The sequence below is a fragment of the Xiphias gladius genome, chromosome 21, assembly GCF_016859285.1.
Source record: "Xiphias gladius isolate SHS-SW01 ecotype Sanya breed wild chromosome 21, ASM1685928v1, whole genome shotgun sequence".
Taxonomy (NCBI): Eukaryota; Metazoa; Chordata; class Actinopteri; order Istiophoriformes; family Xiphiidae; genus Xiphias; species Xiphias gladius.
Genome location: NC_053420.1, coordinates 9,606,149 through 9,619,962, shown reverse-complemented (window position 1 = coordinate 9,619,962; position 13,814 = coordinate 9,606,149). Strand labels below are relative to the sequence as shown.

The 13,814-nt window shown below is 39.4% G+C and overlaps 1 protein-coding gene across 1 annotated transcript in view; it reads left to right on the top strand.

Moving 5' to 3' along the window:
- The window catches only part of tafa3a (TAFA chemokine like family member 3a), a 102,411-nt gene that overhangs the window by 51,346 nt on the left and 37,251 nt on the right, over nt 1-13,814 (top strand). The window contains exon 2 of the mRNA XM_040158559.1: nt 3,884-3,996. Within this exon, the coding sequence (XP_040014493.1) occupies nt 3,885-3,996 (112 nt within the window). The 5' untranslated portion in view covers nt 3,884. The remainder of the gene's footprint in view (nt 1-3,883; nt 3,997-13,814) is intronic.

The window sequence follows — 13,814 nt, the reverse complement described above, 5'->3', positions numbered from 1 at the left end:
AGCCTATTCATGGATTGTGCAGACCAAGTGGCCTGGACTGGCCTCAGTAAGATCTTCAATAGGAGCTGAAGAACTAAACTATAGTAAGAAGTAAAATGTATTCACTTTTGTATAGAGTATACTGTAGTCCTAGTCATCTAACCCATGCCCAGACCTTACATGCACCGTTGGATAGGTTGTAATTGTGTAATAAATGAACTTAATTTTAATTTATGAGAGGACACAAAAGGTTCACAGGTAGGAGAATATGTGAGGGCCTGCTGTGGATAGCCGTACGTAAATAAAATGATATCCAAACTGCATCCAAACTGATCACGACACTAAATCTGTATTTGTGCCTCCTGCATGTAAAAATCTGACTTAGCCTATGCCTAAATAGGTTTACCCTGATCAGGCCATTTTGTGATGAGCCACCTGGTCTCCGTGTCACATCCATCAGGTGACAATATTTTCCTGTTAACTAGCTCCAACAAGCCACCTGAACACTACCAGACACAAGATGGAAATTGAAGTATTAGATGCTGGAGTATATTTAAATCAGTTTGGAATAAAACCAGGCATCCTATTGTCCGAGCCAATAATCTCTAAACGCTCATAGATTAACTGGTTGACATTTCATTTTCAACTAGAATTGTACTCGCAGACCTCCGCCAAGGCCAGTGTCAAGCAACATACACCAGACTTCAGAGAAAAAATTTTAGATTCATGGTAACTGATCCGCATTTGCTCCAAAATGTAATGGGTTCTTCCCTGGCCCATGCCCCATCCCTCCACCGAATTCAGTGCAAATCGGATCAGTGCTTTTTGCGTAGTCCTGCTGACAAATAAACCAACAAACAAACCAACAAACAGACATGGTGGAAACATAACCTCCTTGGCGGAGGTAACCAGCAGGGCAGCATGGACTCAAATTCCAATTATTTCTTGAATTCTGCTGTCAGAGAGATTTACTAGTTTTCTCCCGTCTTATTATCAGTAACTTAAAATAAGTAAAAATAAGAACGCGTACAGCCTGAAATACGGTGTTTAATGGGAGTTTAATATTTCTTTTTTAAGATAAACAGAAGTGGCTATTAAAGGTAATAAACTGAAGGTAAGGTAGAACTGTTGAGCTGGTCTCTAGAGCAGGACTTTGATCTGCCAAAGTGAAAAATCTTTTTTTAATCATGTTACCATTTCATCTGGTTTGGTGTTGGAGGCGGTGTATGTTGGTATTGAACCGAACTACAAGGACTGCAGGTGTAAATTTGTTTTCTAGCTCTGCGGGAGTTCATTTAACTGGTCAGTTGCTGATTAATTAAAGATCAAATCAACCACTTTAGTTACACTCAATGCTGTAGTATGTATCTCTTCTGCACAAGCCAGACATATTCAGACAATGCCTGTGGGTAACCACAGTGGCCAAGTCGTGAAGCCAATTTGAAGTTGGCTAAGATGCAGTCCATCAAAGGGCCTCTAGACATTAAAGATACCTTGTGGTGTGTTTGTAGACATACAAAGTTATGTTTACATTCACTGTTTCTTACCAAAATTCACTGTGTTTATCCTTGAGGCTTTATAAATTTGTTGAATTCATTTAATTCCTCATAAAGCACATAAAAGCTGTTTATTTTTGGAAGAATCTGAAACCTGCATGTTTACATCCATGTCTTCTAGCTGGCAGTCTTTCATCCAAGAAAGTGTGGGCGTCGTCATGTGTGTGCCTTAGATACTAAAAACAGTGCCCCACCGTGCTACCAGTCTTCAGAAACTTAAAAGGGTAGATATAACATCAAAAAACCTTCTTAGATTGACTTCATTTGCAAAAGCCCTAACCTCCCTCAAGAAATACTAAGTCAGTTAATTTGACGTAACGTTACGATAGTGTCAAAATTGCAAAAGGTCTTTCAAAAGGATTCTTCAGAGGATATTGCGTCGTAGATAGATGTATATCTTTAGGCAAAGTTTGTCTTGATTGACAGGTGTCTCAGCCTATCACAGTCAGCTTTAATGGTTGTTGCCTTTTCGCCTCACCTGAGATCCATCCAAACTGAAACCCTTTTTCCCAAAGATGGATTGTTTGGCTTCAACACCAGATTGCAATGAGTGTAAATGTAAAGCACGAGCCTCAAATGGTCCCTTCATAAATCTGTGATTGAGGACACAGACACTGTGTCTATGTTTGTCTTCAGTCTATGTGCTCATAACAGAAGGATCACGTCAGCTGTCTGAGACTGTACGGAAGAGCCTCCCGTAAAGATCTCACCCAGCTCTGGCTGTCAGTACAAACGCAGTCACAGCAAAAACATTTCCCCCACATGCAAGCCTCAGCCAGATAAGCAAGAGTTGATCTCTATGCATGAAACCAAGCATTTTACTAATTTGACTGGCTGCACTGGAACAGAGTTCAAAGCAGAGCTGTGATTTGCGACGGCTTTCTCACGAGAGAGGAGGCCAGTTCTGTTGGCAGTAAGATGAGCCACTGATTGCATTGCTTGTTCCACTCTCCACGGGCCTCTCAGATGGAGATGGCGAGAATTGCTGAACAACAGCCCTTTGAAAGTACAAGACGATTACTGAACAGAGCATATTAAGACAGACCACATAAACAGCATTACTCACCTCCCAGGTAGATGAATGACAGCGAGTGGGCAAGAAGAGATAGAGAGCATAAATGGACTTCATTTGTTCTCTGTTTACAGATCTAAATTGGTATTATAAATTGCAGTGTGTTTATAATTTCTAAAATCATCACTGAGCGTGTGTGCAAGAATGTAGCCGGATACCTACAGAACAAATACAGTAAATTCCATTATAATTACAAATGAATGCAACCTAACATTTTGTTGAATCGGCATGCAATAAATCACTTGTTTTGATTTATTTTGTTAAAATAGCTTATACTATGTGAATTCCTGCGTGATATTAAAGGTTAAAGAGTAGTAATGTATGGTGCAATAAGGGCCGAATCACACAAGAATGTGGCACAGCAAAATTGGCAAAGTATTTGGTGCTAGATGCTTGGTAATGTAGCGACTACTTTGCTAGTAGGCTAACTATTGTAGCTGGTGAGCTAATGGCTAACCGGCTAGCCAGTTGGGAACATTTAAGTGTTATACAGTTATATTAGCTCTCCGAACGTCTTCCTGTTTTCTCTGTACTGGGCTGTTTACTCCCCCCTGGCATTTTGTTTTTGGGATTTTTACGTCATTTCATACAATAAGCTATAGAGGGGGAAAAAGGTTCTCCAAACTAATGGGCTTGCAAACTGAAAGCTAGCAAGCTTGTTGTTTTGGTTGCTTACAGGACAATAAGTTCACACATTTAAATCAAAAGCAATAGCCGTCTTGGTACCATTGAGTCCTGCCTTCATCTGTAAACCTTTCCTCTTTTGTGGATCAGTTAAACTCTGATAGAGTAGGTAAAAAAATTGCTTCCTCTGCCTCAGACTCGTACGGCTTTTTGTTTCCGCAAAAATTCAGTACTGTCAAGATGGTTCATGCAAAAAAATAAGCACAGATTTAAATTCTGCTGAAAGAACTAATTTTGCTGCAAAATTTCTGTGACTTATCTTGGCCGCGATAGGCGGCATTTGTTGGTGTGTGCTGTTATGGTACTTGTTTAAAATTTCCTGGCAGTGTGTAGCTGCGTTTTGCACACCATGTGGAACACTGTGGTGTGTGGCTCTCGGCAAGCTAATCCTTAACACAGCCAAGGCGTCCATTTAAAGCTCTGTAGATCCAAGCTCTTCGATTCCAGGAGTTACTCTAATTGACCACCTCTGAATGCCAAGTCCAAGCTTTGGGAGCTCGGTGGCGTGAGCCCAAGTGAGCCAGTTTGCACATCTGTGTGTACATGTGATGAAAAAATGGCTGACTATTTTTATCTTTACCTTTTTTTCCAGAATGCGGAAGAGGGACCTACAGAGCATGTGCAGAAGGGCGCTGCTGCTGACCGTCTGTATGGTGTCTCTCTGGGGACAACTGACCACTGCATCGTCACACAGAAGCCACATAGGTACAACAGTAATATGGTACTCAGATTTTTTCAGGGATCAGTGGCTGAGCATGGTGCTATCGTTCATGAAGGACTTTTCATTCATAATGTACAGAAACACACATTCATACCAAGCCTGATACTGTTGGCTGATCAACAGCTCTACTGTAGAAGCTGAGGAATAAAGAAAAGTAATGATATAGTTTTATTTATTCATGTCTTCTCTATTACAGTTATAGCTTATGAAAAGTCAAACGGCTGATCCACAAAACAGTTTTTAATGTATTTTTTAAAATAATGGGAGCTTTTGTCCAGTAGGACAGGAGAACAGATGGCAGCAGCTTCAGATTGTGGCAGATACGCCAGCAGGAGAGGCATTTGGAAGAAAAGCAAACAAATACAATTTTTTTTTCACATATTCTGGCATTATTCTTTACTGTGTGTGTTACTGAATAGACTTTAATTGTCTTTGTTGAGGAAGCCAGTGCATTACTCATTGACTTTTCCTGTATACTGTTTCTGTTTTCTGTTTGTTGATTTCCCAGGGATTCGAACCAACGACCTCACAGTCATAGCTGTATATAGAGTCAAACACGCTATCTCCTGTTAACTGCTTTTAGAGAAAGAAAGACGCAGCAATTTACGCTCCTGAAAATAGTATCATACATTTTTACAGCCATTTTTTCTACCTTGAACATTTAACGAAGCACAATAAAACATGAAGATGCGTAAGAACAAATATGATATTACAACTTATACTGTATCAGTAAATTATAAGATCACATGTAGGGTGTTGTGAATGGATTGCAATGGATGACTGCAATTAATTAGTACAGCAGTATGTCACAACTGATTCTTTATAGCGCAGCTCGGTCACTTGTGCTGGCCACAGTTCACTTCAAAGATGTACTATAAGGCTTTGTTTCTTGCGCATGGGAATTCAACAATTTTAAAGTCCCAAGCATCACATGGGAAAAAGTAATACCAGTACAGTAAGTGTGTGCATGCATCTGTGTGTGTATGAGTTAGTGGCAGGGGAGAAGACCTTTCAAAGTGATTTCCCTTAATGGAGAGATGGCCTGATCCCTGGGCGTAACAGTAGAAACTGTGACTACACATTGAAATAATGAGCCTTATTCCACTGGAGGACAAATAGCACATAATGGCTGGAGGGAGCATCTCCATTTCAGCTGAAAACAAAAAAAAAAAAAAACATGACAAGTAAAAAACTTTGATAGGGCATCAAAACCCCGAGCCATGACAGGTTAGACTACACAGGGAGAGTACACAAATTACTGTATATGAAACAAAATGGATTATTGCGTGTGCTTTGTCGAGGTTGGTTTCAATTTAAGTCAAAGACAAAGAAAAACAAAGCTGGAACAGCAGTTAACTCTCTGTCAGCCTAAGTTTTTACATCACCAGCAATGAATTATATTGAATGTGTAAGTATTGCATTATTGTTGCATTTCTTTTAATTAATTAGCCTGGGGGGCACCACTCCAGTTAATTTTCTTTTGCTGTGTCCCCAAATCCACATAAATTATAAAAACAATCAAAACTGTCGAGACTAAAACGCTGGATACTTTGCTGTTGTTGAACACTGTTGTCCCACAATGCAATCTACAAAGAAACGGAGGGGGTACTACAGCATCTTTTATATATTAGCATAGTATAATATACACTGTGTACAGTTATTATGTATTATGAAACTGGGACACAGCAAAAATGTCTGTTGTAGAAATGGTTTGTGTCGAACATCACACTCAAAGATGAAGTGAATTCAAACCCTGTTAGAATGAGTGTGCAGTACAGATTTTTGACGCCGTGTATGTTATGCACAGCACCTTTGAAGGCAATCCATTCATTGCAGGGGTTGGTGGTTTCGATCCCCAGCTCCTGCACATTGCCACATGTTTAAGCGTTCTTTTAGCAAGGTACTGAACCCCAATTGCTCCAGATGGTTAGGCTAATGCCTTGTATGGTAGCTTGCTGCGAACGATTTCAAAATGCTTTGGACCAAAGCGCTACATAAAATGCAGTCCATTTACCTTTTCATCATGCATACATTCAAGTAACTATACATTACACTATATGGAATTGCCTGCCCACAATCTTTTGTGTCCTTTTTTTCTGGGGCTGTTTTTCATACCCTGCTTGACATTAACCAAAATTTTAATGCTTCAGCATATAGTGTTTTTTTTTTTTTTACAATAGTGTGCTTCAAACCTTCTGGCACCAGTATATGAAAGGTCCTTTCCTGTTTCAACATGACCATGCAAGGTCCATAAATAAAAGCTTTTTTCCAGTTTAGTTTAGAGGAACTTGACTTGCTTGCCCTGACCTCAAAATCATCAGTGTGTGGAGGCTTTTAAAACAGCATATGAATGGATTTTGTTGTCCAGCGTCAGAAGAGTAAAATGTTCAGGTGTCCACATACTTTTGGCCACATATTGTATTAGCTTTTTCATCCACTGCAACTCTACATCATTCATAGAGGATCTCCTGTTTACTTTTCACCTTCTCATGTGATAATCTAATCAATACATTTAATATTTACATAATATATCTGATGATTGTACAGTAGACTGACAGTAGAGTAGTAAATCCCCCTTGTTTGACGGCAAACATGTTGGGTAAACCCTTTAATCTTTAGGCTTACATCCCTCTCTCTTTGGATTTTGCATTTGCCCCACTCTTGTGGTTTGTGCGCTGATTCCTGTGAGTTATCAGGAGAGGGAGAGAGAGACGGGAACACAAGTGGCCTGGCCCCATTCTCCCCAGGTTGCACCGACACTCAGGTAATCACGCAGCCTGTCCCTGAGCTACGGAGGTCAAGTCAAGGTGGGCCCAATAAACAAACCTCTTTAGTCCTTCTGTTTATTGAAGTGGGGGGCTTCACCGAAGCAATTGAACCCTTCACCCGGCCTGACTGGAGCACGCAGAGCTTACAGCGTGCGCACAAAACCCCGTTAAAGGAGACCACTGCATCCCCCAGAGCACCATCTACATTCATTAGCTAGTCATGAAAGAGTGCAGAGGGAGGGATGAGTGAGGGTGCGAGAGGAGAGTGGTCTGGAGAGAGAGTGAGCGCGATTACAAGTACCTTTGGGCTGTACAATTTGTTTTGGTCCCGTCGATAGGATTTAGACTGATGATGTGACCAGGTCAAATGGGAACCTCATTGCTCAGCTATTTAGATACTTGGATACTTTTTTTCCCTCACAGTAACTCACTCTGTCTCATTTAAAAAACAGTAATCAGGCTCTCTGTGGTTTGTTGGTCGGTGTCTGCGAGGGCAAATGCTGAAATGTGGTAGAGAGTAAAACAGGCATGAAAAACACATTTCTCACTGAGCCCGTGTGATGCAAAATGGCAGCAGCTCCCTCTTCTTGTGATAAAAACGCTCTAAGCAGTGCCGTTTACAGGTCATAAACTCTGTTACATTTTTAAATATAAGGTATTAAGCTACATGGCTCATGAATAGTTCCACAATTTGGAATCAAAATGATTATTGAACTCAGGTTTACGTTGAGCTTAAATCAGGGTCCTGTTCTATATTCACATGCACACATGGGGCCATGTTGCCTTATTAATAAGATGAAATTGTGCACTGGCTCTCATTTGAATTTAGTGGAATATTTCCATATTTGCTTATGGTAGAGACTTTCTAAAAACTGTGTGATGCACTCTAATGGCTCATTCTCAAGCTGATTTTCATGCTTCAGGGGATTTTTTTTTTTTTTTGTATTCTATGTAAATTGGCTTTAACTTTTTTCTCTCTTCATTTTCAGTCTTTAATATTAGGAACAAACTGATTCTCCGGAGCCCAAATTAATGGCAGAATCCAAAAGAAACTTTTTTTTCCTCTCCTATTATCTCAGTCATATTAATTTTTAGAAAAGATATATTAAGATGTGTCACATTAATAAAAATTGTGAAGTAAAAAATGCTTACTAGATGAATTAGAGTTGTTATCCCGTGCCAGCCTGGAGGGAAAAAAAAGCCTGTTAGGCGCTTTTCATGCTTGATGGCTCTTGATGAGAACCAGGCAGCAGCAGAGTCCTTTTTTTAGTGTTTGAAGGACTTGAAATTCAAAGTAATATAATTTGTGACAGTCCATCTTTGAATAGCTCTGAAGTAGATTTAGTCATTGTGTTCTGAACAATGAAAAATTAGATTTTTATTTATTTATTTATTTTTTTGTTCACCATGTACAAGTAAAGACATATTAAAAAGAAATTGCCAGATTACTAAGAAAAAGAAGTTTATTTTTATACTGCATACTTCATTCTATACTTATCCAATTTCTGCTTTTCTCTTAAGTCACATTTTCTGTGGAGCCCTGAAACTGACAATATGTAGTAAAGGAATCCCAGACAAGTCAAAAATGTAGCTGACGACATCAATAAATAATGTTGTTAGTTGAATAATTGAATTGGAGAGCAAAAAGAAATATACAGCTCTCTTCCATTGTGATATTTGATGAAGACAAATACTGACATGCATTTGAAGATGAAGATAATATTGTGAAGGTAGTATACAAATATCCTTGCTTTTAATTTGTCTAAGTATAAATGCTGCCAACACAGTGTGTGTGATGCTGTGTGTAACTTTATTTTATGTGTCTAGTTTGTTTAGTCTGTCACTACACATACAGTATGTTTTAATGGTGACCTGCCGAGACTGCAGATGAGAATTAGCCTTAAGCTATTAACTGTGGTACAATACATCAAAGGTGCAATACTTCTGTTCAATATTGGACTCGGCCCCTTTCAAATAAATAAATACATGAAAACATACAGGACTCAAAGATGGCCACCCAGTGACTTGAATCAAAATTGCTCACCAAGCGCCAAAGCCAAAAAGTTTTCTTGCTTCCGTCTTTGCTTCCATGTTGTGTCGCCCACTTCTGCACATGTGCATTAGTGTTTCTCCCCATTTTCCCCCGCACGAGTTGTCCCACTCGGCCCATAAGCTTTACATTGTGATGATACAATGCAAATAATAATCGCTTTACCAGGCACTGGGAATGAAATAATAAATATTAATACAACCAACATAAAGCATTCATGGATTAAAAATTAATAAGTTGAAGAGTATTAACTGAAAGTTTTGCAAATGTCTCTTTTATAATGGTCGTCTATGCGGAAAATGCTTTTTTGGCCAAAGTGGATTTTGTTTTTGCTCCAGTACCACAAGTGGCCACTGCAGTCGGTGCCAGGCTCTGGATGTGCATGGACATAGCCATCTCATCATCATATCAGCACGAGAAAAACAGGATAGATAAATAATTAAAAGAAAGAAATACAGAGTTAAAAAAAATTTTGACTTAGTGAAAAATAAATAGAACAATACTATTAATTAATTTTCAATTATCTAATCATTTAAACGGTTGGTGATAAAAGGAAAAGTATAAATAAAGTAAGTATAAATCTGTATATTTCCTTTTACACTCCAACAATATCATTTATTGATGTATTCAGTTATTAGTTATTGTTTGATATCTTTTTAACATAACTTGTCAGTTTTGGGGCTCCCTATTTTTCTACTAGGTAAAAAAAAAAGTATATTTTTGGACTTAGTACCAATCAAGAAACATAGTCACTGCCAGAGAAAGAAAAGGACCAAAAGAGAGCATAAGAGGGGCTAGGAAAACTGTCAGATAGATTGTCCCTGACTGCAAAACAAGCCATTGGTTTTACAGGGTCTGTTTCACGGGTCAGTTAGTGCCTTGTTTCTCAGATTGCCTACATAAATTAAGGCACAAGGAATTCTAATGAAGAAACATTTTGGGGGAAGATTTTGATCTGAACCAACTGGACCCACACTCCGTGCATTTTCTACCTCGTTATTTCTCATCAGGAGCTTCAGTACATTTGTTCTAGTTTACTGGCCCGTAAGGAGCCCTGTAATGCAGCACATACTGTATCTGGAACTCTGTTTTTGTGTGATAGCATACATCAGCCTGCCCACTACTCTTGCCCAGGGATAGCTTGACATTATACCAAACGGCGGCAGAGCGGGTCATCTCCACCCTGGGGATGCGTGGGGATGCCTGCCGCGGAGCATTCATCCTGACATTTGGAGAGCAGGTGGACGACACAATGGTGGACGCAAGTACAGGGAGATTGAGATGGAGATGTGGGGCTGTTTGAGATGCACTGTGGGGATGACAGGGGTCAGCTCGCCCCATCTCCCAGTGGCAGCTACTGAGATTAGAAAACCATCAAACGTCCTCTGCTATACACATCTGAATGGCAGTTGTATAGATGAGCTATGAGTGGCTGTGTGTGGCCCTCGGTTGTATCCTCTGTGTATGTGATTGTGTAGCCAACAGAGGGGAGCAGGGGGATTGTGTATGTGTTGAGAGAATATCAATAGTTTTATTCACATGCTTGGAGGAAATGAAAGCTCTTTCTTGGGCTTGTTCTTTTTTTATCATGTGTGTATTGTCAGGCCTATTTTCATACATCTGCTAAAATGCAGAGTTTAGAGGGAAATTCCACTTTCATACAACTTATGTTTTAAATTCTGGCCACCCCTCTTGTCTGCATTGATAACACTGGACTCAGCAAGTAAATTGCCGAGGAATGTGTCGACATTGCTAAAAAGAAAGTCAAATGGGGGAAATAAACACACACCTGGTTGTGAGGGTCCGAGTGACACGAATTTCATCATCGGCCCTTGTCTGTAAGTGTGCAGCTCAAAATTTATGACCATGTGGACTGTCTGTGCCAACCAGACAGGCTGGCTGCACGTGTGAAAACACAACTGTAGTTGTGTGTGCTTAAGCTTTTCTGTGTAATAAGATATTATTATTGACATTTAAATGCACTGCATTCAGTTTTACCTCCAAATAAGGTGGTTTAGATCAGGGGTTTCCAAACATCACTGTTTTTTTTGGGTGGGGGGGGGTTTCCTTGTCCGATTTGAGAGTCTAAGGACAGAGGGCGTTGTAATGCTATACAGATTGCTAAGCCCCCTAAGGCAGATTTCTGATTCATGATATTGGGTTATTTAGATACATTTTGACTTTACTTGACTTTGACTTCATTGTATCCTTGTACTATGAACTAGTTCAGAAGTTTTTCACAGCAGAGAATACATACAGCAATGGGTGTGGTGGTTTTGTGAATCCACAAAAGACATAGCAGTCCTGGAACTGTCTACAGTGTGTTTCAGGCTTGGCCTCTTTACTTCATTAGGTTTGGTCTGTTTGCATTCATACCCCTGTCACATGGAGTGGCAGAAGCTGGATGTATAAACCATTAATCCATTATTTTTAGCTGTGTATTTTGACAACTCTCTGCTTGCCTGCTAACTAGTTTTCATGAACTGTCAATTACGTTGCCTAAAATCGTGTTCATTACATCAATCTATAATCCTGTTTGTGTCTTTATTTTCCTCAACAGCAATGGGCGTGTGTGTGTGTGTATATATGTATTTATGTATATATGTATGTATGAATGTATATATGTATGTATGAATGTATATATGTATATATGTATGAATGTATATATATGTATGTATGTATGAATATATATATATGTATGTATGAATGTATGTATATGTGTGTGTGTGTGTGTGTGTATATGTATGTATGTGTGTATGTATACGTATTTATTTATATAATTAGTCCTGCTTGATTTTCAGTGTTTACATGACCTAAATTAACCAATGACTGATGTTTTTACTGCATTAAAAGAGGCTGATTGTTTCCAGTTTCTTTTTCACAATGGCAAAGACAGGAGAGCTGTGTGAGAGCATCAGAAATGTTATTTTCAAAAAACAGAACAATTCCAAAGGCTACAAAGCAGTAGCCAAAAATCTCGAAATCCCTGTTACAACAGTTTGTAATGTCATAAAGAAGTTTCACAGTCATAAAACTGTGAAGAAGCTTCCAGGGCTTGGTGCTAAGAAGAAACTCAGTGAGAGAAGTCTGCCAAGGTTAATGCGGATTGTGGAAAAAACACCACATAAGACATCTAAAGAGCTTCAGGCTGACCTGGAGCAATGTGGAGTGGTGGTTTCAGCCCGTACCGTACGCCACTCACTAAACCAAGTAGGGCTCCATGGATAGGATAATCTAGTCCTAATCTTATCCTAATCATCTAGGATAATGTTCTATGGATAGGTGAAACCAAAGTAGAGCTATTTGGGAATGCAGTGCATCAGTTTTTTTTATAGGCAACGAAATCAAGCCCATAAGGAAAAGAAGACCCTACCTACAGTAAAACATGTCGCAGGTTCTATCATGCTGAGGGGCTGCTTTGCTGCCTCTGGTACTGGAGGCACTGAATGTATCAAATGAATAATGATATCAGATTACCAAGGCATTTTAGAGTCGAAGATGTTACTCAGTGTCAGAAAACAAGGCTTTAGATGAAGGTCTTGAGTCTTTCAAGGGAAAACGACCCAAAGCACACATCCAGCGGGACAACAGAATGGTTGAAAAGGAAAGATCTGTTTTAAACTGGCCAGCAGTGAGTCCTGACCTTATTCCCATTGAAAACCTTTGGAAAGAGCTGAAATCTGCCATTGCAAAGAAGACTCCTGCGAACATAATTGGGCTTGAACACATAGCAATGGAACAGTGGCAGAAACTACCAGTAGACAGGTGCAAAAAGCTTCTGGACGGGTACAAGAAACATTTAGAGGCTGTCATTGTAAAAGGTGCCAATGATTGTGTCTGGGGTACATTTTGTGTTGCATTATGTCACTATTATGCAAGGGTTTTTTTTTTTGTTCAGTAACCTTGGTTTGCATTCATTTATGAATATTCAGAATTACATATTTGAAATTCAGGAATGCCAATAAAGGGGTATGTGTGTTTGTGTTTTTGTGTGTGTGTGTGTGTGTGTGTGTGTGTGTGTGTGTGTGTGTGTGTGTATATATGTGTGTGTGTATGTATATGTATGTATCTATATGTATTTATGTATGTATGTATGAATGTATATATATGTATGTATGTGTGTATGTATACGTATGTATATATATAATTAGTCCTGCTTGATTTTCAGTGTTTACATGACCTAAATTAACCAGTGACTGATGGTTTTACTGCATTAAAAGAGGCTGATTGTTTCCAGTTTCTTTTTCGCAATGGCAAAGACAGGAGAGCTGTGTGAGAGCATCAGAAATGTTATTTTCAAAAAACAGAACAATTCCAAAGGCTACAAAGCAGTAGCCAAAAATCTCGAAATCCCTGTTACAACAGTTTGTAATGTCATAAAGAAGTTTCACAGTCATAAAACTGTGAAGAAGCTTCCAGGGCTTGGTGCTAAGAAGAAACTCAGTGAGAGAAGTCTGCCAAGGTTAATGCGGATTGTGGAAAAAACACCACATAAGACATCTAAAGAGCTTCAGGCTGACCTGGAGCAATGTGGAGTGGTGGTTTCAGCCCGTACCGTACGCCACTCACTAAACCAAGTAGGGCTCCATGGATAGGATAATCTAGTCCTAATCTTATCCTAATCATCTAGGATAATGTTCTATGGATAGGTGAAACCAAAGTAGAGCTATTTGGGAATGCAGTGCATCAGTTTTTTTTATAGGCAACGAAATCAAGCCCATAAGGAAAAGAAGACCCTACCTACAGTAAAACATGTCGCAGGTTCTATCATGCTGAGGGGCTGCTTTGCTGCCTCTGGTACTGGAGGCACTGAATGTATCAAACGAATAATGATATCAGATTACCAAGGCATTTTAGAGTCGAAGATGTTACTCAGTGTCAGAAAACAAGGCTTTAGATGAAGGTCTTGAGTCTTTCAAGGGAAAACGACCCAAAGCACACATCCAGCGGGACAACAGAATGGTTGAAAAGGAAAGATCTGTTT